Source organism: Chinchilla lanigera, unplaced genomic scaffold (genome assembly GCF_000276665.1).
Source record: "Chinchilla lanigera isolate Chin_1 unplaced genomic scaffold, ChiLan1.0 scaffold00035, whole genome shotgun sequence".
Classification (NCBI taxonomy): domain Eukaryota; kingdom Metazoa; phylum Chordata; class Mammalia; order Rodentia; family Chinchillidae; genus Chinchilla; species Chinchilla lanigera.
The window spans coordinates 10,581,315-10,605,410 of record NW_004955436.1 but is presented as its reverse complement, the minus strand read 5'-3'; the positions used below and the strand labels follow the sequence as shown (position 1 = coordinate 10,605,410).

The following is a 24,096-nucleotide window of genomic DNA, read 5'->3' as shown; positions in this document are numbered from 1 at the left end:
CAAGTTATGACAAAAGCTCTGTAACTTGGCCATGAGTTGTAGCTTTGTTGCTAAGCCTCAGTTAATGAGTGTTTCCTGGATCGTATAAACTTGGGCATAGCAGGGTATGGAAGAATCATGGGATGTGGAAGGGGATGTGTTAATGATAAGGAAAGTTGTGTCCGAGCAAGGCCTGGTTTGAATTTGCTATCACTTTTGGTGGTGTAATCTGTTTTCTCTTCCCCAAAATGGTGGTTTGTCACATGGGTTTTGAGCTGATTAAACCTTATAACTGATGTGAAGCACTCACAGGGTACCTGGAAGGCCGCGGTTGCATTGAATAGAAGTTTCCTCCTCCTGTAGAAGATAAGTTGGTGTCAGCTCTGCTCAACTTTGCTAATGTAAATGGATTTGCATGGATTCCACTTGTTTACATTTGTCTTTCTGGGTTGCCAAGCAGTTTTTGCTGCAGAGGGAAGACATTTGTCTTTCAGCCAGCAGGTGGCAACCAAATTAAAGCTAAAAATTCACCTCATTATCCTAAAGGTAGCAACATTGCCTTTTGCATATTAATGCTTGACTGAAGGACAGGTGAGTGAAAAACATTTGATACTGAAGTGGCATCACCCCACAAAGACATTTTGAACTCAGGGCCCTGATGCGGACGTTGGTTTTTCTGAGGCTGTTTTTGATTTCAGTACTTGCACGTCATTGTCACCCGCCTTCTGAGAGGCGCATCAGAAGACTCACTGAGAATTACACAATGCTGTGTACAAAACAATGAATCTGCTCAGCAGCTTTGACACTTTGTAAAGTTATCAGTTGGTAAAATAGAGTGGTTATAAAATTTTTCATATTCAGTCTTTGTGGGGTTTTTGTTCTTTTTGTGGGTTTTTTTTGTTTAGGTGTTCTCTGGCTTTGTGTGTGTGTATGTGTGTGTGTGTGTGTGTGTGTGTGTGTGTTTAAAGAAAGCATACCCTTTTATTCAAATCTTCAGAAAGGTATGAGCAGCGTGGAAGCTTTTGTAAACTGTATTTTTGATTCTCAGCCCTCGTGCCCCTGAGCTATTGGGGATTGAGCCCCCAGGCTTCACACTAAATTGTATTCAGAGCCCTTCATTTTTTATTTTGAAATATAGTGTTGCTAAGTCCACTAAGTTGCCCAGGCAGAGCTTGAACCTGCAATCCTCTTATCTCAGCCTTTGGGAGTGCTGGGACTACAGGCATGCATAACCATGCCTAGTTTGAGTCTTTTTGTTTTTCCTCCTGTAAAACGGGGATAATATCTTCACCTATTGTGTAAGGATTAAAATAGATGTATGAAAAGTAGTGGTAGTGGTGCTTGGTACACAGTGAACAAATGTAAGGGATCGTGCCCTTTAGGTGATCTAGATACTACTGACTGTAGAGTCATCACCCAGAGTAGAAGGGATCTGACACCCGTACAATGCAACCTTGACATGGTTTCCTGGGGAAATAGAGACACAGCGAAAGTAACGCTCACAAAGCTACAGAACTAATTAGTTTCCCAGAACACCAGTTCTGGAAGCCAGGATCCTTAGAACCAAATCTTTGTCCCAATACTGCTGGGAGACTCTTCCCTCTGGCTGGAGGTGTGTGGGTGGTGGAGAGCCCGCTGTTGAGGACTTGCTCCCTCTGGGAATGTGGGCAGGTGGGCAGTGTGGCAGGCACGGTGATGACTGCATTCTGAAGTGTAGTGACAGACCCCCTGTGATGGGATATGTGCTGCTGACATCCTCTGAGATGAAGTCAACCTACACAGAATAGAGAAACCCCTACTGCTAGCTCTCTTCCAGAACAAGTCCCTGCTGGGCCACCTCCATCTGCAGCTGGAGTTGACACACGTTCAGCATCCTGGGATGGTCAGGAATGGCTGATCATTCCTACCACTGCCCACGGTCCAGGGAGAAGTGGCTGATACCCCCTTGCTAATGCTGATCTCTTGCAGCACCTTAATGATTTGCAGTTTCCTGTCACAGGCCTTCAACAGGGAAGAGGCGAGAGGAGCAACCTTTCTCCTTGTTTCTCTTGCTGCTGTCCGTTCTTGGCCGTCCATACCTCTGTCCCGAGGTCAGGGATGTTTGGCCCCCTTCATCAGCCAATGGCTGTCTGTGTCAGACCTCCACATGGTGCCCGTGTGAGGAGTGTGGGACCGCACAGCGTCCCTGAAATCCATGCTGTAAATACACCAGAGACCCATCACTGGAGGAGAAAGCGTGCAGAGCTTCCAAATTCCAGGTTAGAATTTATAATTCAGAAAACCCAGCGGGATGTCCTTTGGCCATCACCTTTCAAATGACCACAGGGGCTCTCTTTCTTTGTTGGTGCCAGCCCTTATACTATATTTGGCAAAGGTGATACTTTTGTCATTTCAGTTCGAGTTGAAAATATTCCAAATCACACAGAAACCTCGTGGATGGCGGTTCGAAGCTGTAGACAAAGTGTTACGTCCTCTGCTATGCATTTGTGTATATGGGACAAAGTTGCTCCTGGGTCTTGCCTAGTTTAGGGGTCTGCTTGGCTCAGGTCTTTGTTACACTTACAGGATTTGTATTTATCTCACTTCCTGTGAGCAACACCACAGGAGAATGATTAAGACGAAGCTGAAATCGAAGAGGAAGATTCAGGTGTCCGAAGAAAAGCGATTTGGGCGGAGGCATAGAGATACCTTTTCAGAGCTGCTTAACTCCTACCAAATGGGTCGCTGCCCTGGACCCCACAGGCCTGGGGAAAAGCTCTAATGGTGGGACCATTCCTAGGCCAGAGGAGGTGGCCTCTGAAGCAGGAATGCATGAAGGATGTTTCCAGTCCTGGAATAATTTCAAGTAGCTAAATTAATAACGCTTCTAACATCTAGAAGTTACAAAGCAAAGGTCTTCTAAAATTAGATACTTGTAATTTATAATTAGGCTTAATTACAGTTGTTGATTAGTGATGAAAGTGGTAATTTTACACAGTGTTCTGGACTTTTATATTCTTCATGCGTTTTTGTCGTGTATTCTGAAGCTCAGTAAAACAAAGATGTGACTATTGACAAATTAGTCAGTGTCAGTGTGATAGTGCTTCTGATTTCTTGGGGGGGGAGAAGGGATAAAAAAGAGTGGAAATGATTATTTTTCTTCCTATTTCAGAAGATAGAGTTGGCATTATTTTCCCTTCACAGGTGATACAGGATTATATTTACAAGGACTGATTCAGAATAGCAGCTTATTCTTATCACAGACTTCCAGCATTTATCTTACCAGCCAATGAACTCTTCTAGTAAATTTACCTCCCTTTTCTGTGTTCTAGTCCAGGTTTTATACCAACCAGTCCACCAGCTTCCACGGAGAAGGAGGTGAAGGCCCTGTGTCCTTGTCCAGATCAATGACGTTTGCTTTGGCAACAAAAACCGTGGAGTGATTGTGTGCCAGTTGTTACACTGAGAATAGGGGGCCAGTTGGAACTTTCTGTCCATAGGGTCTATAAAATCTGCACAAGATGTGCTCAAAAAGTACAGTGAATTTTAAAATATTTTTTACAAGAAGAGACACATTGGCATTAATCCTCTTCCAAATACTCCAGCCCCTGTATCTCAGACATATTTATCCATTACTCCTGCCACTTTCTGAGGCAGGTCTAGAGGTCCTCTTTCCTGTTTTAGTCACACTGTCTTGGTTGCCTCGATGTCCTAATTCAATTTCAAATGTTTACCTCTTGTGATCATTTTGACTTTGGGGAAGCCAGAACTGGCATAGTGCCAGACGTGGCAAATAAGGTGGATGAGGACACAGCATGGTATTTTTATATGGCAGAAAATGCTGTAGATGTTTGGACAGTGGGGTGGTGGTGGTCATGAAATATGCTGAACATTTAAATTAAAATCTTTATTATAGTAAACGATATAACTGTGGTCAATCCTCATCAAAATACTCACTCTGAACACATGCACGATCATTCTTGGCAATGTGTCTTTTACTGTAGTAATTATTTAAAAAAAATTCAAACATTTACAGGTATCTTTTCATTACCCTTTGTATATCTGTGCATGGAGAGGAGTGCAGGGCTTGTGAGAAGTGCAAATGGCTTCAGAATAATATGGTGGTGGTAGAATAGAGGGCCAGACTATGCTAGGGGAACATCTTAGCAGTGGAAGTGCTGTTCATATTGCAGTAATTGGATCTTCCTAGAGGATGTCAAAGGGGAATGTAAGTGAATAGCTAATTCTTCCTTATGACAAATAAAGGCTTTCGCTTTTTAGAATGCCAAGCCATGTATGTATATTGGCAGTATTCATTTAAAGTACCTAAAAGAACAGCCCTAAACCTGGCTTATAGTGGGACAGATGAGAGAGGAGGACAGTAAGCAATATAGTCGGCTTTGACCCAAGGTGATTGAGTAATTGGGACCAGTTGTTGTCTCAGTGTAAGAATGTACCACCTTTGGAGAATCCTTTGTCATGGGCCAATGTAACAAGATTCCAATGACAACAGTATAATCTCACCTCATACAGAGCCAAAGAAATATTAATAAGCTAATGTTTCCTTTACAAGAGTGAGACTGGTTTACCACAGAGACAATGTATGGAGCACTGTATGATTAAAATAAGGATCCATAGTCCTTCCTTTGTCATGTATAAATAAACATCCAGCTATCTGGTCTACCTATTCAATAGACTTAGGTGTGTCTGGAATACTGTAGCTCTAGTTGCTTGCACATTACGGTCTGAGGCTTCACTCGTGATATAACAGTGAGCATTGTTTGAACACAAACCAGCCTAAGACTGGAACTTCTAACCATACTTTCACACCTCCTTCAGAATAGATGGTATGAGCAGTTAGACTAAGTAAACCGTAACGTGGATGCAAACCATAGGATGGGTTCTATTCCAAACCCTCCTGGCTCTACCTCTTATAAATTGATTAATCTTTCTGACTAAGCTTATAGTGTCTTCATTTGTCAAATAGAAGCAGAGAGGATGGATGGATTGAGATAATAGAAGTAAGAAGTCACAGAGCAGCATTTAATTAGCATTTTAATGTATTGTCTCAACCAGGAGTTCTAAGAATTTAGGCAAGCTAGCTTTTGTAAGTATATTATTTCGTCTTATTCTCAGTGAGTTACTGTTAAGAAAGACAGTACCCGTACTACCCAGTAGGTAGTATGTCAGAGGTATGTGCTGAATGAACAAACTAATGAGTGGCCAAGGAACACATCTTCATAGAACAATAAACAAAGGAATTGGCAACATTTATGCTGAGGATGACATTGTATGACCAGCACAGTGACCTTATATTCATCTAGCAAATGAGTAATTAAGAGAAAGTTCCATAATCTCAAAAAGGTAGCTGGAGATTATCTTCCTCTGATAATTGAAAATCTGCTGCATGAATTAGTGGGGCAAGTAAGTGGCTTTGATTTTCAGAAATAAAAGACTAGCCCAATGGTAGAGCACCTGCTTAGCAGGCACAATGCCCAGAGGTGGGGCATAGGGAGAATAAGAATGAACAAGAAGGCAAGGGACTGTTTCTAGGGGAAGTCTGTCATGTTGCAGGAAGTTAACTAGCAGTTGCAAAACACAGACCTTGAAAGGAATAAATGGGCCCTTGTCCAGTGATCCAGAGCACATCAGGTGGTCCCTGAGTCTGCCTTAGGGATTCACGTCAATGCCTGGGAAACACACAGGCTAGTCCTGAAAACGCCAGAGTAAGGATCCTCAAAAGACAATCTCAGAGTCTGCCCAGGAGGCCCAAAACCCAGCCAGGGAACATGGCAGGAGATGGTGACATGGAAAGCCCAGAGGGATCAGGGGCTCCGAGGTTCCAGTGAAACCATTCCCTATTGCAAAGACTGTGCTGCTCTGGGAGGCAGTGAGTCATAGGAGTGTGCATGTGAGTGTGTGTACATGTGTGTGTGTGTGTGTGTGTGTGTGTGTGTGTGTGTTGAGACAGGATCTCACTATGCAATCCAGGCCAGCCTTGAATTACCTAAGTAGCCCAGGCTGGCGTTGAACTCTAGGTCCCACTGCCTCAGTGCTGAAGGAGTTCAGCGTTGTGCTACCACACCAGGGTCCAATGAGTCTTTTAAGGATGAACAGAGAAATCTAGAGTAGGGATTTTCATACTGAAATGAGTGCTTTGTGTATGACATCAGGTAGTTGTTTATACGAAAAGTGAGATGAGTGCCTGTACCTAATTTGGCAGTTGTGTTCATTGTGAAAAGATTGCTCTATGTTTTGTGCTCTGCTTACTTTTGCAGTCTCCTATCCTCTTGACCATGACACTTAATTGCCATCTATTGGTTGCATATCTCTGGTCCTTGAAGGTCAGGACAGTGCACATAGAGGTTGAATAACTGTACAAATATTGCCCAAATAAATGGCTATCAATGCCATTTATTAAAGACTTAAAATACCCAGTAAATTTTAACCACATTTGTAACTTTTTGGTGAAATTTTACTTTTTTAAAATTTTTTGTTTGTTTTGGTACCAGGAATCAAACTCAGGACCTTGCGCTTGCTAAGCAGGCACTTGTGCCACTGAGCTATATCCCCAGCCCCTGAAATTTTAAATATAGTTATATTGATCATCTTATTTCTGTATTTAGTTTATTCTAAAATGTATGTTTCATTCACATTAAAAATTTTCTGAGCCTGGGATGCAGGTCACTATTGCTTGTAGTTATAACTTACTGGCAGCATTTTTTCTTTAGTTCTTTAATGAATGGAGGGTCTAGCGAAAGATAAATCCTTAGGTGTGGCAAGCTACAGTAACAAGCTATCTTAATAATGCCTCTGGTGCTTTATACACATGATAAGATGATGGGGTAAGTATGGATTTTTGGATCAAAGAAATTTTATTCTGAACCCTGTCTCTGCCCTTTTTTTCCCACCTTATTTTAAATCTGAGCGCAGTTTCCTCTACCACTAATCTTTGGCAGTGTTTTTATGTGTATGATGGGAATAAAACATTGATATTAGGGTTCTGTACTATGTAGATATTCCATGGATAAAATCCAGTGAATGCCTATTTTTTTCCCCTCAACCCCCTCACAACCTTATCTGTGCCTTAGAACACCTGATTAGGTGGGAATATGTCATTTTCTATGGCTTGGAAACAGATGTGGTGTAAATAAGTTAGGAGAGGCCTCTTTAGAGCCTTTGGTTTTGGGTGTTTTTTTTGTTTTGTTTTGTGTTTTCGGTGGTACTGTGGTTTGAACTCAGGGCTTTGTGCATGCTAGGCAAGCACTCTACCACTGAGGTATATCCCCAGCCACAGCCTTTGGTTTTAGAGCACCCTTTAGGGCTCCAGTAGGCTCCTCAAGGTAGATACTCACATAGGTGAGAACTTGGCTACTCTTTTGTTGAGAAGTCTTGGTGGGCGGGCCAGTGTAACAACTTGACACAATGTGTTAATACCACTGTGATAAAGTAATAACAATATCATGCCCCACATCCTCTTCAGAGAGAACTTTACCTCTTGCCCTCATCCCGTAAACAAGGATGGGCCTCTATTTAAAGCAGAGGAAAAGGAAGAGGGAAAAGGATATTATATCACCTGGCAGTGCAGTGTTTTGAGGAGCAGATGTTTTCTTTGTTTCATTGTTTGCAGAGAATGGATTCCTGATGGTATAAACCAAATGTCCAAAACCATGTGATTCATCAATCAATTCATGCTGCTCTGTGGCTTGGACAGAGCAAAACTATGACAGTGGATGAGAGAAAGTAGAGCTCGCTGCTCAAACTTCAGAGCTTGGTGCAAATCCTGAAACAAGTTCTCAGTGTCATGCTGGGACACAACCGTGGCCAAGGAAGTTAGATCTCCAGGTGGCCAACAGCAGGGGCAGAGTCGTGGGGAGGACCTGGACATTTCCTATAATTTCTCAGTTTACTCTGAAACACTTTAATTGTGAGATTTGTTTCACCCTTAGCATTTTTTAATCTAGTGGTTGTATTTTTAGTTTGCAAGAGAAACAAGTAACAAGGAAATAGGCTTATTTATTTAATAAATTATCACCAAACTTTTAAATTGAAAAGCCTCACCTGTTTTCAGACTCTGCCAAGGTCTTTGTTTTTTTTGTTTTGTTTTGTTTTGTTTTTCTTCTGGTACCAGGAATTGAACTCATGACCTTGCGCTTGCCAGGCAGGTGCTTTTGCCTCTGAGCTAAATCTGCCAAGGTCTACCTGTGTAATATTGGGCTGTTAAGTCACCGAAGCACCTTATAGATTGTGTAACCCTGTCTGTCCAAAAGAGAAAGCAAGTATCTTAAAGGGCTTTGCAAGTGCCTGAAACCTCACAGAGGCTCAGCAAGCTCATCTTTCTGGACCCTCTTCTTCTGCCCTCTTGAACTCTTCACTCTTGACTTCAAAACTGAATAGTTTTGAAATTTAATAGTCTTACAGGGACTGTTTGTGTGGAAATGGAGCTTCAACAAGAAATGGGTAAGCACAGGCTCATCAGTAATGCAGGTACAGGAAACACCATTTGGACGATTAGTTCTCAGGGAGCGATGGCAACAGAATCAAAGTTCTAGGTGTGGAAGGAGTTTTCAATACTTCTTCACGTGTCCTTTTCCTCCTGCATGGGCACACGTTGCTTGAGGCCTTTGTGTACCTCCGTCTTGTCCTCACCTCTCAGTGTGGGCTAGACATCCGCACTCTCAAGGTTAGAGTTGGTGGGGTGACTCTGGACTCCTCTCATCTGCACTTCTGCATTCTGCCAGATCCTGAACAATCCGTTGTCACAGCTCCCTTAAAGCTGGCCCTGCCATGCGTAACATGGGCCCAGGGGAGGAGGAGAGGCCCAAGCTGATCTGCTGTGGCTCTCAGACCCAGCCCCGATCGACCCCCACGCTCTTCTGCCTGCCCTCTCTTCTCTGTCTCTCCCTCCACGATGCCATTCACAGCCAAACGCCCGCTCTTCTGTGTCGATCTGTCTGTGTCACTGCTGTCTCCTGCTTGACTTGGGCTGTTTCCTTCCTGCTGCTGGAGGAACACAGACTGAACACCTGCGAGGCGCAAGGCGTCTCTAACATGTGGTACCTACGTATTTTCATGCAGAATTCCCAGATCTGGCTCCCCCTTACCATCTTGCATCCTTCAGAGAACTTCTGAAAAGTTTAAAAAATTAATATTTAGTAGCAATTGTATATATTTATGGGGTATAGTGTAATAATAGATACTTGAACACAATTTATATTGCTCAAATCAGTGCAATCAGCATGCTTACTTCCTTTAACGCTTATATTTGTGTTAGGAAATTTTAGTTCTTCTCTTCTAGCTCTTTATAAATGCACGCAGTGTGAGCACATCGTCATCCTGCCATAACACAGAACAGTGGAACTTCTTTTACGCAATGACACGGCGCTCTGACTGGCAACATGCTGGCTCTTGCAGACACTTGGCCAGAGTTTGTGTCTTAGCTTCTTTTGTTCATGGTCCCGTAGAAAGCCCCGAAGCCCTGCTCCACTCAAAGTGTGTGTTTATCAGCATTTTCTCTAGTTATAAAATAATAAATGGTTACTACAGAAAGAGTGATGGAAACCATAGAGTTGCACTGCTAGAATTGTGTCCACTTTAATAGACCTTTAGCCGACTGACCTCTTTTTAGTTGTTTCCTTAGTACTGATGTGTGCTTTTCTGTATTTATTTTCACATTTATGATCTCAGGTTTGATACTATAAACAGATGCACATTTGTCCATCCCAACTGAAAATGAAGGTTTTGAGGGCCGGCTGTATGTGAGTATAAATCTCTCCCAGGAGTTCGTTAGAAGGGAGACAGCCACTGTGTACAATGAGCACAAGTGTGAATCAATGGCATAGTGAGCTGATGAAGAATTCTTTTCTTTTTACAAAGGCAGCCTGCTAGTGCCCATCAAAGCACCCCTCGGAGGCCATTGCTGGGGCCTGGTACTTGCTCTTGGATCAATGCAAGAGTCTCAGATGAATTCATTTTATACCTCTCTTCCACATTGAGGTGGTAGAATTTCTACTCTGGACTGAAACCTTTGAAAAAGTCTTTTAAAAATGTTTGAGAGTGACTCTACTAAATTTCTTTTTATATCTCTCTAATATGTGATTGTCCCCCGTAGGCTGAGCAGCATTACGTAAAGGTAGCGTCTCCTAAAAGAAATGAAATCGGAGAGGACTCGGTGCATTTCACTTTGTTTGCTCCGAGTGATGTACTCATTTTGCTCATCACAGCTCTATTTGGATGTTCTTTGCAAGATTAAGACAAATATTACTTTTGAGCCGGGCAGACTTACAGTGGAGAATTCTGATATATGTCTCATTTTCATGGCCTAAAAGGTGGCTTTATTGCCTTGATTTGAATCCTTGATAACTTATAGTGATATAAATTTCCCAGAACATCAGAATGTTACATTCAAACTCAGGCTTGGAAGGTTGCAGTCACCTTCTGGAAAAATTGTAAGAACTACCTCTGTTTATGTGGAAAAGGCAGTATGTTACAACGTGTGTGTTAAAAGTTTGAGGAAATAATCCACCTCGGTCAAACCAAGGCTTCCTGCTTTTCTTTCTTGTGCCATTTTGTGATAAAAGCTATTGTTTATGGCTACATGTGAGTGTATTTCATATACATGTGAAATGCGCTTGGAAATGTGACTGGGTGAATTTTATTGTTTATTGATACTTATTAATCCTTAACTGCAGGAATGTGACGTGTCTGATATTAAACATGTAATTTCATTATTGAGAAAGGAAAAAATATGTCTTAGATACTTTTAAAGAAAAATACAGAGATGAAATATTGTTACTGAGAAGACAGGTTGATGGGAAATAAAATATTTTTTTCACTCTGCAGTGGTATTTTATTTTTTCTGTTTGAACTGTAACCAGGCTTCTGAGGAATTTTTTATTTGTTTGCAGGAGTCTGGGGTGGCACCGGAAGTTTCAGGACAGTGCTTAGGGGTGATTTGTGAGAGTTCGATGTAAGTTCTTAGACGCTTCACTTGAGCCATGGGCTGCGTTGAGGACAGGTGAAGTTGAGTAGTCTGTGCAGAAAGAAGGTATTTTGGTGTCAGGATGTCATGTTTTTCTCAGTCTTAGCTCTGTCACTATTCGATAGGCTCTTGTCTGACTTTTCTTTCCTTAGCAGTTGCTTCTATTAAAAAAGTAGTTTGGGCTAGACATAGACAACTTTTGGATGGCCACAACCTTATAATTTTGAGTCCCTGTTTTAAAATGTTAGAAGGCCAGTTGTCATGATTATAGCTCTGTTTGCTGAGCCTTTGTACTAAACTAGCCAGGTTACTAAATTGAATGCAGGAAGATAACCTTTTCAGGTATTTCCACAGCATATTTCAGGTGCATAGACCATTTCAGAGTTAGGATATTATTTAAGGAAACATTTCCCAATTATGGTGAGGTACGAGGCATTTGGGTAAAAAGGAGGACTATGTCTAGAACAATGGTTCATCATTTTTTCTGGCACCACAGTGAGAATCTGTTGAAACTTAGGGCTCCTGATTCTAAACTAAATCAGGATAAACAACTCTACTTCAAATTTTGGATACAGTGTATTAATTTCACTAGAAATTCTTTCACAGAGATAAAATGTATAACCAATGGCACAAAGGCATTACACTCAGTAATACCAAAATTTTGGAGAAATAGAATATTTCCTTGATTCTAAGTTGCTATAAGTTATAAGATGAACCAAGTTTACTGTCTTTTTGACCAATAAAGGTCTTGCCAACACATCAAATGATCTGCAGTATTTTAGGTTATGAACTTATGTGTTAAAATTTATTTCTTAGAAAAGAGGGAATATGGTATTATTTTTTGAAAAACAAACTATGGCTTGCTTAGTGAAGAAAGAGAAAGTTAAGATGCTATTCCCAGAAAACATTCTCAGACAACAAAGTAAATTCTCTAAAATAAATTATAATACAAAACAATTTTTCTCTCAAATATTATTATACTTTCATTTTGATAGTGACGATTGCTGAAAACCCTGTTTCTCAGAGGCCTGCAGTGACCAGCAAATTGGAAACCACATAACTTACTCTGCTGGACACAGATAGGCTTGTGTCAAGCCTGGCCTATCTAGAATCCTCCACACCCATGAGTTGGAGCTGGGTCAGGAATGCAAGAACAGTTCCTCTCCTGCTTGACTGGGGAGAAGCAGAGTTGAGCAAGGGTTCTGAGATGCTTGCTTGCAGAGATATTATAGGGGAGTTGTTCCTTCCTACCCTAGGATACAGCTGTGGCATTCAAATCATGAAATTCAAAAATTTTGTCTAGTATTTCAGTTTTCAACCTTGGCTGACATGCCTGCTTGTACAAAGCAATTCTGCTTTTTTTTTTCTTTTGGTATCTTTAGACATGAAAAGATTTACTCATTCAGTGGACCAATTGGAATTACTTTTAAGTAAGCCAAGTTCTACCACTATTGAATTCTTTAAATTATCTTGATGGATGTTCTTAAAAATAGAAACTCCTCATGAAATGCAGATAGACTCCAGAAAACCTGTGAAGCTCTATGTCATAAAGGAGGACACTTACATTTTCCCATTTTTCTTGGTGCCCCATTCTGAGCTATCAGTAAGATGCAAGCTCTGATGATGACCATTTACATGGCCCTAGAATAGTTGTTTTCACCACCAGTGTGCATACTCATACAGAGCACTGACCCACAGTGACATGTGAATCTATTCTCCTTCCTAGAGAAACAAAACGAGGTAAGCTACTGAATATCTGAGGTGCTCCATCTGTAAGTAGAGTACGAGGATTTTTTTTTTATTCCAGAGAAATTTTGCTGCTCCATTTTTGAGGATGTTTCTAGCATTAGAAATTTTTCAACGGGTTTGTGGAAAGAAATTCTTTTTGATAGCATCTCTTTGTACAGTTTCATCAGGTATTTTGGTAAAGAAGAATGGGACACCTATTCTAGAAACTACTGTGAAACGTCAGAACTGCCTTCATTCTGCTTGTTTTACTCCAGGCCACAAATCAACTCACCGTTTTACTTTGATTGGCAGTGTCACCACATTTCCTCCATCGCAGTGTTTTCTTTGTTTTTAGCATGGCAAGAAGGTGAGTATACCTTATATATCTACTTCAGGCCAAGACTTTTATGTTTGGACAAACTGAAGTAGAGATACAATTCTAGATTTTCCAAAAAGGAAAAGCCTTCCTTTCCAGAATGTTCTTCCTGGCTTCTCACTTCCTGCTACATGTGTTTGCTATGTGGGTCTCAGTATAGACATCCATGAGGTGAAGACTAAGGGAAATAGTAGGGTCATTTTCTTCCTCCTTTGAGTAGTGTTTAGTTCAGGCTGGTCTTGATGTCATGGGTGGATTTCCTGCAAAGTTGAATGAAGTTGAACCTTCACAGATTTGGTCTTGCTTAGCGTCTTTCCAAGGCCCTATGGCTAACGAACTCTATAAGCTTTCTGATCTACAACCTAATCTGTAATTGTCCAATATTAAAGAATAAAGGATATTCTTCATTATAATGGCCAGAGCACTTAAGTTTCATTTCATGTCAGCATAAACAATTTTAGCTCGGACGGTGTAAAATGATGGCCTGTCAGAGTGACATGTACAGTGTGCCACGTGACTCTAGTAATTTGAGATAAAAATGCAAGTTTCAAACTGTCAGGAAAGAAACCAGTGTACTACGTGTGGGTGTCTGAAAATCTTTAAAATATTGCATTAGCGTCAATATTCCAATTAGTTAAACATTGTAGATTTACCCCAGATTACTTACCTTATTATTTATTCACACAGTTCTTCTCATAAGTGAAACTGTGCCAGGTCATGATAGCTGTAACCTTCATGATGTTGGGGTGCTTAGGCTCAGTGGTCAAGGATGACGCATCCTACTGGCTAGGGGACCTTGAATTCTTCCTTTCTAAAGTAGGCAGAATTTTACTATTGAATAAATTTGCTATGGTCAGATGAGAGTCCATGTGGGCCATGTCTAGCAATAATAAGCTCTCCAATATTAGCAGTTGTTATTTATTGGTAGAAAAGAAAACTACCTAACCCTAAAAATATTTTTTCTGTATGTTTGGCAAGAACCCTGAATTCGCCTCCCGTAAGAGCAGTTGCACATTATTGCAAGCATGGCTCATATTTTTTCCCTGGAGGAACAGTTAAGAAAATAACTTTAGAGCTGTCCAGGGAACGGGGAGGCTTCATTCCTGATTGCTGCAGGTAGAATTAGTACTGAGTGCCTTTTCCTAGGAAGGAGGTTTAGGTTCTGTACAGGGTAGGTATTTTTCAGTGCATTTCTCAGCACGGAACTGGCTAACATGCATACTTTCAAGAATTATTTGTATAAATACCCAGCAAAACATCAGAAAGGGGAGGTAAAAATACTCCCTCTTCATTAATCAATGCCACTTTACAAGTCTAGTTTTTATCTCCTTGGTAATGCCTTAACATCACAGTTGATGATTTATTTACTCAGACTCTCATTAAAACACTATTGTAAATTGACTTTAACTTGGCTAGTTAGGAAGTCATTTTTACATGGTTTATGCCCATATGTAAGCTTTACATTACCTTATAGGGATTAGAAAAACGTTCATATTATCCTCATTTAATTCCTTCAAATATGAAATAAACTGGAAACATTTCCTATAAATATGTTGATTTCATCATTTTAGCCCCTTTCAAATAGAATCCCACATTATGAAGTAAGCTTCCACATCAAAGTATGAAAATGGGTCAATAAATTCTGTGATAGTGCTTGCACCGAACCTAAGAACTTTTCTCGTTGTTCTAATCAGGGTTGTCAAATTGTCAACCCCTGCAGTGCCATCTCCATTCTATTTTTAACAAGCTCTCTGAGGACAGCAATGACATCTTCCTTTTCCTTCCTGTGACACCCAGTATGCTCTGTTTAAAGAGAATGAATGAAATGCATGTTTAAACTGTCCTGCAGTTGTTAATTACTTTCTAAGATGTTTCACAACAGGAAAGTATTTGGCATGATTTTTTAGAACATCGAAGTCTTTAAGGCCATGAGGGTCTCAATGTTTGCTTAAAATGATTGAGGAAAGGAGTAAAAGAGTGTGTTTATTTGTACAAAATGGATCATACGTATGGTGAATATGGAATAAGGGCTTGATTGTGGCTAAATCTTTGTAAAACTCAGGGTCTAAAAAATAACAGCAGCCATATCAATGGTTAAGGTTGTTACCCTGAGGACATAGGAAAATTCTGGAACCATTTTTAAACTACTTGAGTGTATATGTCTGAGGCTGTACACGCCAGGGCACAACCCTACCAGCTGTCCTCCACCTGCAGCTTGCACTACCTCACAGCTGTAAAAGCAGAGCTTAGTGGGAGGAGGGGAGAGGGGCCAAGAGGGCTTCCATGTCCTTGAAAATTAAATTAGTAGGATTCAAATTTTATGTACTACCTTATGGAAGTCAGTTTTTATCACATTGTGTTTTCTGCCTCACTGAAATTAAAAAGCGTGGTTACTCTGAACTCAAATATTAGTTTGAACTCATAAAGTAGTCACAGTCCAACCCCTACATTATGAGTGTCATTAAACGAGTAAAGAGACTATAATTAGGCAAAGATATAGCTAAATTACTGTTCTGGTTACAAGTGGACAAAATTTGCTTTCATCCTGAATTGATTCATGACTGTGGGCGATGTCCCTACAAGACGCCCACACAGAAGATAGAGCAGAGGAAGGAGGGAAAGTAGAAGAGAAATCAGAGAAGTCGGGAATGGAAAGGAAAGGAAGCGGCAAAGAGGAAAACAGCAAAGGAAAGAATTTCCAGTGCGCAGAGTGTAGACATCGCTGTCAGTTACTGCGCCACAGCGGGTCCCCTGGTTTTGCATTTCACAGCACACAGCTCTATAAAGAATAAGGGTGAATGTGAGGAGCATGAGCCATTTGCCCATGTAAGAACCTTAAAGGCAACCTGACAGGAAAGTATTTGGCATGCTTTCAATAGCTTAGAGTATTAACGTCCTCCAGGACATGGGCTTCTCAGTGTTTGTTTAAAATGATTGAGGAAGGGAAGTAAAAGAGTACTTATTTTTATGAAATGGGTCTTTACGCAAAAATGCTAACATGGGATGAGAGACATCGTGCTGCTGGATTTTCATGTGGAGACAGGACACCGAGGGCTTTTCCCCAGGAAGCAGCTTTATTCCCGCTGGCACTGGCTCAGTGAATTCATATCCAAAGGTTGAGTGCTAAACATAGCATAGTTGCATGCTTTCATACAGTTTTTGTGTCTTTGTCTCCCTTACATGGGCATGCACTAACATTTTACAGTCTGGTTGGGTATGATTTTGTTACAGAGTTATGTCAGAACTACATGTGTGTACACAGAGGCTGATATTGCTACATTGTAAAAAGTTCCCACCCAGACACCTCAGGAGAGGCCCTACCACATATTTTAGTGATATGTGCATTCCCATGTTTATAGCAGCACAACTTATCATAGCTAAAACTTGTCAGTGGCCCATATGCCCATAATTGGAGAATGGATAGATACAGTGTATTTATACACACTGGAGTACTACTGAGCCATAGCAAAGGATAAGCTTGAGTCATTTGTAGGAAAATGAATGCACCTTGAGGCCATAATGTTAAGCGAACTAAATCAGACACAAATTTAAATATCACATGGATTCTTTTATGTGAGAACAGCAAAGTGTAAATATTAAAGAATGAAAACCTCCAAAAAAGATAATAGGAAACGAGGAGATACCTCTTTTGCAAGTGGAGCTAGAGCCAAGACACAGACAGAGAAGGGCAGGAGGGCGGGAGAGGGAAATGAAAGGAATGGAGCCGCGTTTCCTCCCTGCACCACCTCCCCACAGCGGAGGTCACCGTTGTGTATCACAAACACATACAAATAAAAATTGTGAAAACTGAAATAAAACAAAGCATGTACGCTCTAGTCTACTTAGTCTGGGGTCCATCGCTCCTTGTATACTTTCATTTCACCTGAGCCAGTGAACATGTCAGCAGTGTTAACTCTGGTACATCGGGGAGGCAGGCAAGGCGGATGCCCCAGCTCACTGCAGAAGTTTCAGGCCCTGGCTGTGGGGAGCCAGTGTGGCTTTTTAATCAAGGAGAGACATTCTTAGGGTGGAAGGGGAGTGGAATGTCACTACGTCAGATAGTTTGGAGGAGGGACAGGCGCTGAGCTAAAAGTACTGCTGTAAGGGTGAAGCCAGCACCTGATTACAGGGCTCTGAGTGCTTGGAGCAAGGGCAGGAGAGAGGAAGTGGAGGTGGAGAGATTGAGCAGCTAATTGTGAGTGGAGGGGCCCGTGTAATAACCTCTTCCTGAGGAAGACTTCTGTAAATGAGCATTCTCTGCAGATAGGACAGGATTTTTTTCTCATGGTTTCAAACCATGGAAAGAATAAACCATGTTTGGGGAACGATGAAATCAAAAGCCTGTTGATGAGGAGTTCCAGACAGGTACAAGTAGACCATAAAGATGAACAAAGAACTTCTGATTACTAGGAACGTCAAAGAGAACTTTTACAGGAGACAGAATCTAGGAACAACTTATATTTTTCAGAAACGTTGAATTTGTCTCTCTCTCTCTCTCTCTTTATTTTTTTTGGTACCAGTAATCAAACTCAGGACCTTGTGCTTGCCAGGCAGGTGCTGTGCCACTGAGCTATATCCCCAGCTCTGAGCTTGTCTCATAAGATAGATTTTTGTTGAAAAAGATAATTCAGATCTAGTTTCTGGCACCTAGTAATTGTGTTTAGTAGCTATAGTACTTTCCCTATTTTTAGCATTATCTTCCTTACATAATTGATGACACCTATCTTTGTGTGTGTGTATATATATACACACCAGCACACAAGTACACACACACACACACACACACACACACACACACACACAAGCCTGGCACATAGTAGACAGGGGACAAATGGTGGGTGGTACTTTCATTCTCAGCAATAACAGTTACCAGAGGCTTGGTAGAAGTCTCTTGCTAGTGTTGAAGAATTCCTCAATAAAACAAGGAGTGGTCTTGGCCATGGCCCCAAAGAGAAAGAAGACACTCCCGAGCACACAGTAATTTCTGTGTGGGGGGAGGCATTTATAAGCAGCTGCGGAACCCTTCTTGTTGACTACGTGGCCCAGGGTTGCCGCGGTTGCTTGGCTTTTGGTGTGGTTTGTGTAACACTGTGATGAAGGGGTTAACAAATGCCCTTACTCATGTTACATGAAGTAGCAGAAATTATCTGATGGAAACAGGAATGGGGAAGGGGGAAAAGGCGCTGCAGCAATCCACTACTTCCTAAGCAGTACAGTTGTGCTGACACTGATGAGTTAAATACACAGTCTAGCAGTTTCAGCAGATCAGAGTCAACCAGACCCCCACTGTCTGAGCTGAAGCCATTCAAGCTGGAGTGCCTGGGCTGAACACGTTGTGAGTTGCAGCTTCTAGCAGAACAGCCAGGAAGCCCAGCCTGGGAGACGCCGCCCCGGGGAGGAGCCGGCCCATGCTAATGAGCAAGTTGCCTGCCAGAGACAGGAACTCCGTTCCCCTCCGTGTCAGGATCGCAGAAATTATGCCCCTTCTTTCACCATGAGCTGGCTTTCCAGTTCTCAGGGAGTTGTGCTAACTGCCTACCATGCCAGCAGCAAGGACCAGGCCGTGGGGGACAGCCATGCAAAGCAGGGTGGGGAGCCCACCTCCTCCTCCAGGTAAGCCCCGGCATTTGAAAGGCAGCAAACAAAACCAAACCTCCTACCTGCCCCAGGGGAAAAGTGACAGGGAACTGGGTGGGGAGAAGAGAATGACCTCTGTCCCTGGGACCTCGCCTCCTGCAGCAGCAACAGCGGTGCTAGGTGGAGTTTTCATGGACTTTTCCTCTGCCCTAGCCCCGGACTGGGAGAGCCCACAGAAAGCAGGCACTGGAGCCAGGACAGGGCGTCATGGCTCTCAGCAGGTGCATGTGCAGGCACTGGGCAGATCAGATGACCATATTTGAAACACTTCCTATGAGATGGAATTCTTGAATGGGCTCAAGACTCAGCAACTGGGACTGCACGCTGCTGCGAAAGGCTGCCAGAAAGCAGGCGTGCTGCTTGCTGTGCAAGTCGCTGTTGTTGGTTTTTTTTTCCTCCTCACTGAAAGCAAACCTCTTAGGCAAACCGCCCAAGACGCTGGCCCATGGCAGCAGGTTTCACATTCTTTTGTGTGTTTGTGTTCTTTCTCCTCCCTCCGGAGCTTTCAGAGAGGAGCGCTGGTTGGGAGCTACAACTCGCGGCTTGAGTGAAATGTGGTTAATGTTAAATCACTTTATAGGCAGAGAGGGCAAATGCTCCGTAGACCACTGAGGCGCAAAGGGAACCGTTTCCTCTACCTGTGTACTTTGTTCTGTTTCCCAAGGGATTTTTTTTTTTCCTTTCTTCCCTTGGTGACCTTCTCACTAGCTGAATATTTTTACCTCCAGCCTTAGATATAAATGGTAAATATTGGCCTGGAAAATTGCACAAAGCAAATGCTAACACATAGCCTAGGATACCAAATTAGTTATCAGTAAATGCATTTCCTCCTTGATACTTAATGTGATAATAAAGCCTTCTTTGTTCTTCTGGGACTTACGCCTATGTCCTACGCTGAAAAAATGCCTTCTTTCATGTGTTGTAAAATCCCCAAATATGGAGGAGGTGAGAAAATGAAGGAAGTGGCTGTAGCGCTCCAAGTTGGTCATAGGCTGACAGAACTTTTCTTTTTCATGCATTAGCCCCAATATGTATCCGCCGAATGAATTCAGTGCCAGAGAAAAAAGGGAATTGCTGCTTGTGCTGGAGATATGTCACCATATTATTTTTGTTGTTCGAAGTATTTCCTGTGAAAACCACAAATTGTTTGCATGCGTTTTCCTGTAGAACACTAATATATTAGTAATCTTTTGGCAGTTAGCAGCCTACAGCACCAGCCCTGTGCCAGCCATAACTTGGCTTCAACATGGCAGGCGAAATTGCCAGAATTGTGCAAGCTCAGCGTGTTCCTCAGTGACTTTAGCCGGGGGCAGCTGGAGGATCTGAAACGAAGCTTGGATTGGGAGAGCGGATAGTACCATAGGGGCCTTGGTGTCCCAGACAAGGAATTCCTTCGCTTCTTGCAAGGTCTGTGGTTCTAGGATTTGCCTGGGGCTGCATACCCAGGTCCCTGCACTGTTTTCCCTGTGTCTGCAGTTTGGAAGCTTGTTGTGGGTTGAGTGAACAAAAGAGGGGAAGGCATTATATTGAACTATTGCTGAGGCAGAACCAAGAGGCACTGCGGGGGCATAGTGGGCAGCTCCCCAGGCGGGGAGGGCTCACAGTGTGGCCACAGTCCCACATCGGCTCAGAAAGTGTCCCTGGCGGGCTGCCATATTGCTTGCCCATACTGGCCCCAGGTTCCCACTTGTTGACTTGGAGTCCTAGGGATAAGTATTTCTTTGGTTGGAGTAGACGGGAGCCTGCTTTGAGGGCTGGGAGGAAAGGCAGGGAGGGAGGCGGACAGACCTCACTACCTTCTTTTAAAGCATGAAATATCAGCTAGGCATAAAGTAACTTTGGGAGGCACCTGGTATATCCTGAAAGGGTTGAGACACTGGAATTGGTGTGGGGTGGGGATGCATGAGAGGAAGAGCGATTGCAGGGTGGAGTGAGATCACTAGTGACCACCTAAGAATGGCGATGACGGGGTGGTGGGTGGGACTGGCTTGGACTGCTGTGTTGGTTCAAGTCTTAGAAGATGTTCCAAGGCAGTTGCTGTTTGGGGGCTGGTGCCTATTTGGCACAGTTCTCTATGCAGTGACACCCAAAGGAAATGCTTGAGAGGGTAAATGAGACTCTGCGTTTCGTACTGCCTATTTAAAAACTGCCAGAGGCCACGTAAAACCTGACTTTTGTTATCACAAGATTTTATCTCCTGAAGAGTATGAACTATTTAATCAAACATTTGATCTTTGATGAACTATTTAATCAAATACTTAGTAAGATAAGCGCATGTATACATAATGCCATTTAAAAAGTATGAAAGGTTATGTATGCGATTTTAGTTACTTATAGAAAATATTTGATTTTCAGCCTTGCCTCAGTCCATTTTCATTGTTCTGGCCTTTTGAAAAAGTGGGATAGCAGGTAATCAATATTTTGTAAATAATCTGTTAGTCTAAAATTCCCTCCATTCCATTATCCTTCTTCAGAAGCCATTCACTGAATGGCAGGTTTAAGGAATTCCTCCCACTCCTGATTAAGGCCTCTCAAATATTTGTAGAATCTTGTTTTTATTCTTCTAAAAAAATGTGTTCTCAAAACATCAGGATTTGAAAAAATATGTTCACATTAGTTGCTCTGGCTGAGCTGTCCACAGTCAAATGTTCCCAGAGGAAACCGCTTTTTTATGAGCAGCTAAATTTATAAGACTTTATTTACTTGTTTTCCAAGCAGGCTTGTTCCTATTTACTTTTGAAAAGTAGTTTTTCAAAGAATACTGCATTTTGTCTATTTTTACTGTTGTCTCTGCCATCCTTTTAAGAAAAATTATTCTGATTGCTATTATTTTTATAACTATTTTAATATTGTGTCCAGTGATATTTACATTCTTATCGCAACTTTGAACTCTGTACCTGAGTAGGTTGGAGAATGAGATATTTTTACATCTTCTTTGAACAAATATGTTGCACTCATCATGAGGAATCTTTTTGACCCCATTCGCCATTGGGCAGGAAGGACAAGAGAGGCTACACTACAGTGACATGCGCCCTATAACCAGGCTACAATACAGTGACTTACGCCCTGTAACCATCTGCCAGGTTGACATCCCCTTCCTCCCTCGTTATGTAGCAGTGTGACCTTAGACATTAAGCCTCTGCTATTAATTGAACTTCATAACAGTACTCACCTCATTGGGATGATTAAATGGGGTGATCCACATAAAGCTTGTGGAACACTGTCTGATACTTTCTTTAACACTAGGTTAAGAAGAGAAAGAATATTCTTCCTTGGTTCAGGAGCATTTTGTAAATATTTTGCCATGTGTTAAGATGTATAGGAACGATAGGTGCTTGACTAAGAACGACATACTTGAAATTAGCCAAAGTTGAGGCCTTTGAAGTCTTGAGAGACCTTGGAAATGTTTTTTTTAGCAACTGTTGTTCTGCTCGGAACAAGGGATAGCCGCCTGTGGAAGGCTTACCTTGGGCTGCTGAAAGGCTTTGAGGTTTTCAAACTCTGACTTTTATAGCAACACTAAAGGTGGGTGGATTCTTTTTTGGCAGCTGGCCTTCCTCCTGTCTCCGCATTTCTTTTCTCAGTCTCTGAGAACTACTGCCCAGCATGGGGATGGAAAAGGACTGTTCCCTCCATACGTTTATCTCAGCTCAGGGTTTCCCAAGTCTCCAGCATTCCTTGCTTCTATAAACATAGCCATTCAGTCCCGCAGTCAACCCGGTATAATCTCCAAGGTCTTGCTGAGTGCCTGCCGGTTGTCCGGCTATGAGCATCATATTGGGGAACTAAATGACCACCTGTGTGGGGAAGAAAGTAGAAGATGGAAACCTGAGCGGGTGAGAGGGGCAAGCCCTGCAGGTAGCTGGGAGCAGACGTCCAGGGCAGAGAAAGGGTAGGGGGCATGGGAGCCATAAGCTTAGAGGAGGTGCAGAGCAGATTCCCACGGAAGCCATGAGCCCTGTATGGCTGAGGGAGAAGAAAGCAAACTGGCAACTGAGCGTCTCTGCAGAACCTTTGGGGAATTAGTTTTGTGCCAGAGTTAGGTGCAAAGACATTGACCGAGGGGCAGGGTTTCGAGCACAGGAAGACTGGCGCAGCTTGCACTTTTCAAAGTCCCCCCTGGCTGTGATGTCGATTGCAGACCCGAAGAAACAGCAGTAGCACTCAGCAGGCGAAGGTGATGGTGCCCTGGGCCTAGGCCCTGGGCACTGAGGCGGGGGGTGGGGGGGCAGCAAGCAGTGAAGGTCATATGTGCAGGTTTCCTGACGGCTGCGGCAGACACGCAAACAAGCGTGAAGAGCACTGCCAGGCTCTTGGTCTGAGAAACTTGTACGGACAGAGTTGCCATGCATTTCCATAGGGGAGACTTCCTGGGGTAGAATTTCCTCGCTAGGTCACTTCCTTCCAGGGTGAGCTGACCGAGATCTGAAGCTCAGCGTTGGGCCTGCGAGTTGGAAATAGCTTTCGGCACGAAGCACGAAGAGAAGGACATGGCTGTCTTTCTGGATGAGGTCAGCATTTTTATGAGACTCTCAGAGCCTTTTAAACACTTACGTTAATACAGTTCCTTCTGACTTTGGATGTGATCTGATATTATTGTGGCGAAAAAAGGCAAGCTTGGCCCTGAGTTCTTAGGCTATAGCTAGTTAATGTACATTCTCTCATTTTAGTTGTATAGGACTTAGTGACGGTGCTTTTTTTCCCTTTTTTAACCTGTCCATCTAAACTGTTCACTAGATCTATCTAGTCATTGATTTCATGGCATATGGATACCTTTTGAAGACCCATTTTCTTTACCATGCAGTTCCTGCTTTGCTTGCATCTGTGTCGTCACCCTTGTGTCTAAGTGGGCTTGCCTCATTTCTCATTGCTCTTTTTGTAGGTCAAGTTCTATTAGTGTTTTCTTAGAGTGTTGAAACTAAGTGGATTCATAGCAGTCGATGAGTTTGATTGGAAGTACGTGATTGCTGCTGGATGGCATACAGCTAGCTGTAAACTGTGTTTCATCGTTGGACCAACCACCAGAACAAACGGTCTTTTGTATCTTTAGTCCCTGGCTTGGGTCTCCCACACACAGTGGAGAAAGTTCCCAGCGTCCTTGAGGCCAAGGCTGTCCTTGGCAGAAGTGGAAGCTGCCCTGTGCTCCTGACCTGAAAATATGAGCCAAGGCTCCCCTTGGCTGCCTCTTCTGGGTTCAGCTCTGCCTGAGGGTGAGGAGAAGCTTCTTTCCTTGCCCTCCTCTCCTAGCAATTGACTGGCAGTGAGCTCAGGACTGCGGAGGCGGGGCCCCAAGCTGTTGGTCACAGCAGGCTTGTTAACAGCGTCCGCCCCACTTGCCTGAGGGGAAGAAGGTGGTAGGAGAGGGGTGATACTGACTCTCAGCTGAGCTCTGTCCTCTAAATGTTCACTGTCCTGG

At 42.7% G+C, this 24,096-nt stretch overlaps 1 protein-coding gene across 2 annotated transcripts in view; it reads left to right on the top strand.

Annotated features, from left to right (window-relative positions):
* Arhgap18 (Rho GTPase activating protein 18) overlaps nt 1–24,096 on the top strand; it is a 172,493-nt gene that overhangs the window by 37,480 nt on the left and 110,917 nt on the right. Inside the window, exon 1 of one of the 2 annotated variants that reach the window (XM_005389187.2) lies at nt 18,337–18,656. The exons of the other annotated variant lie outside the window; for it this stretch is intronic. Coding sequence (XP_005389244.1) covers nt 18,538–18,656 — 119 coding nt within the window. The 5' untranslated portion in view covers nt 18,337–18,537. Of the gene's footprint in view, nt 1–18,336; nt 18,657–24,096 lie in introns of those variants that run through there. 2 annotated transcript variants of the gene reach the window in all.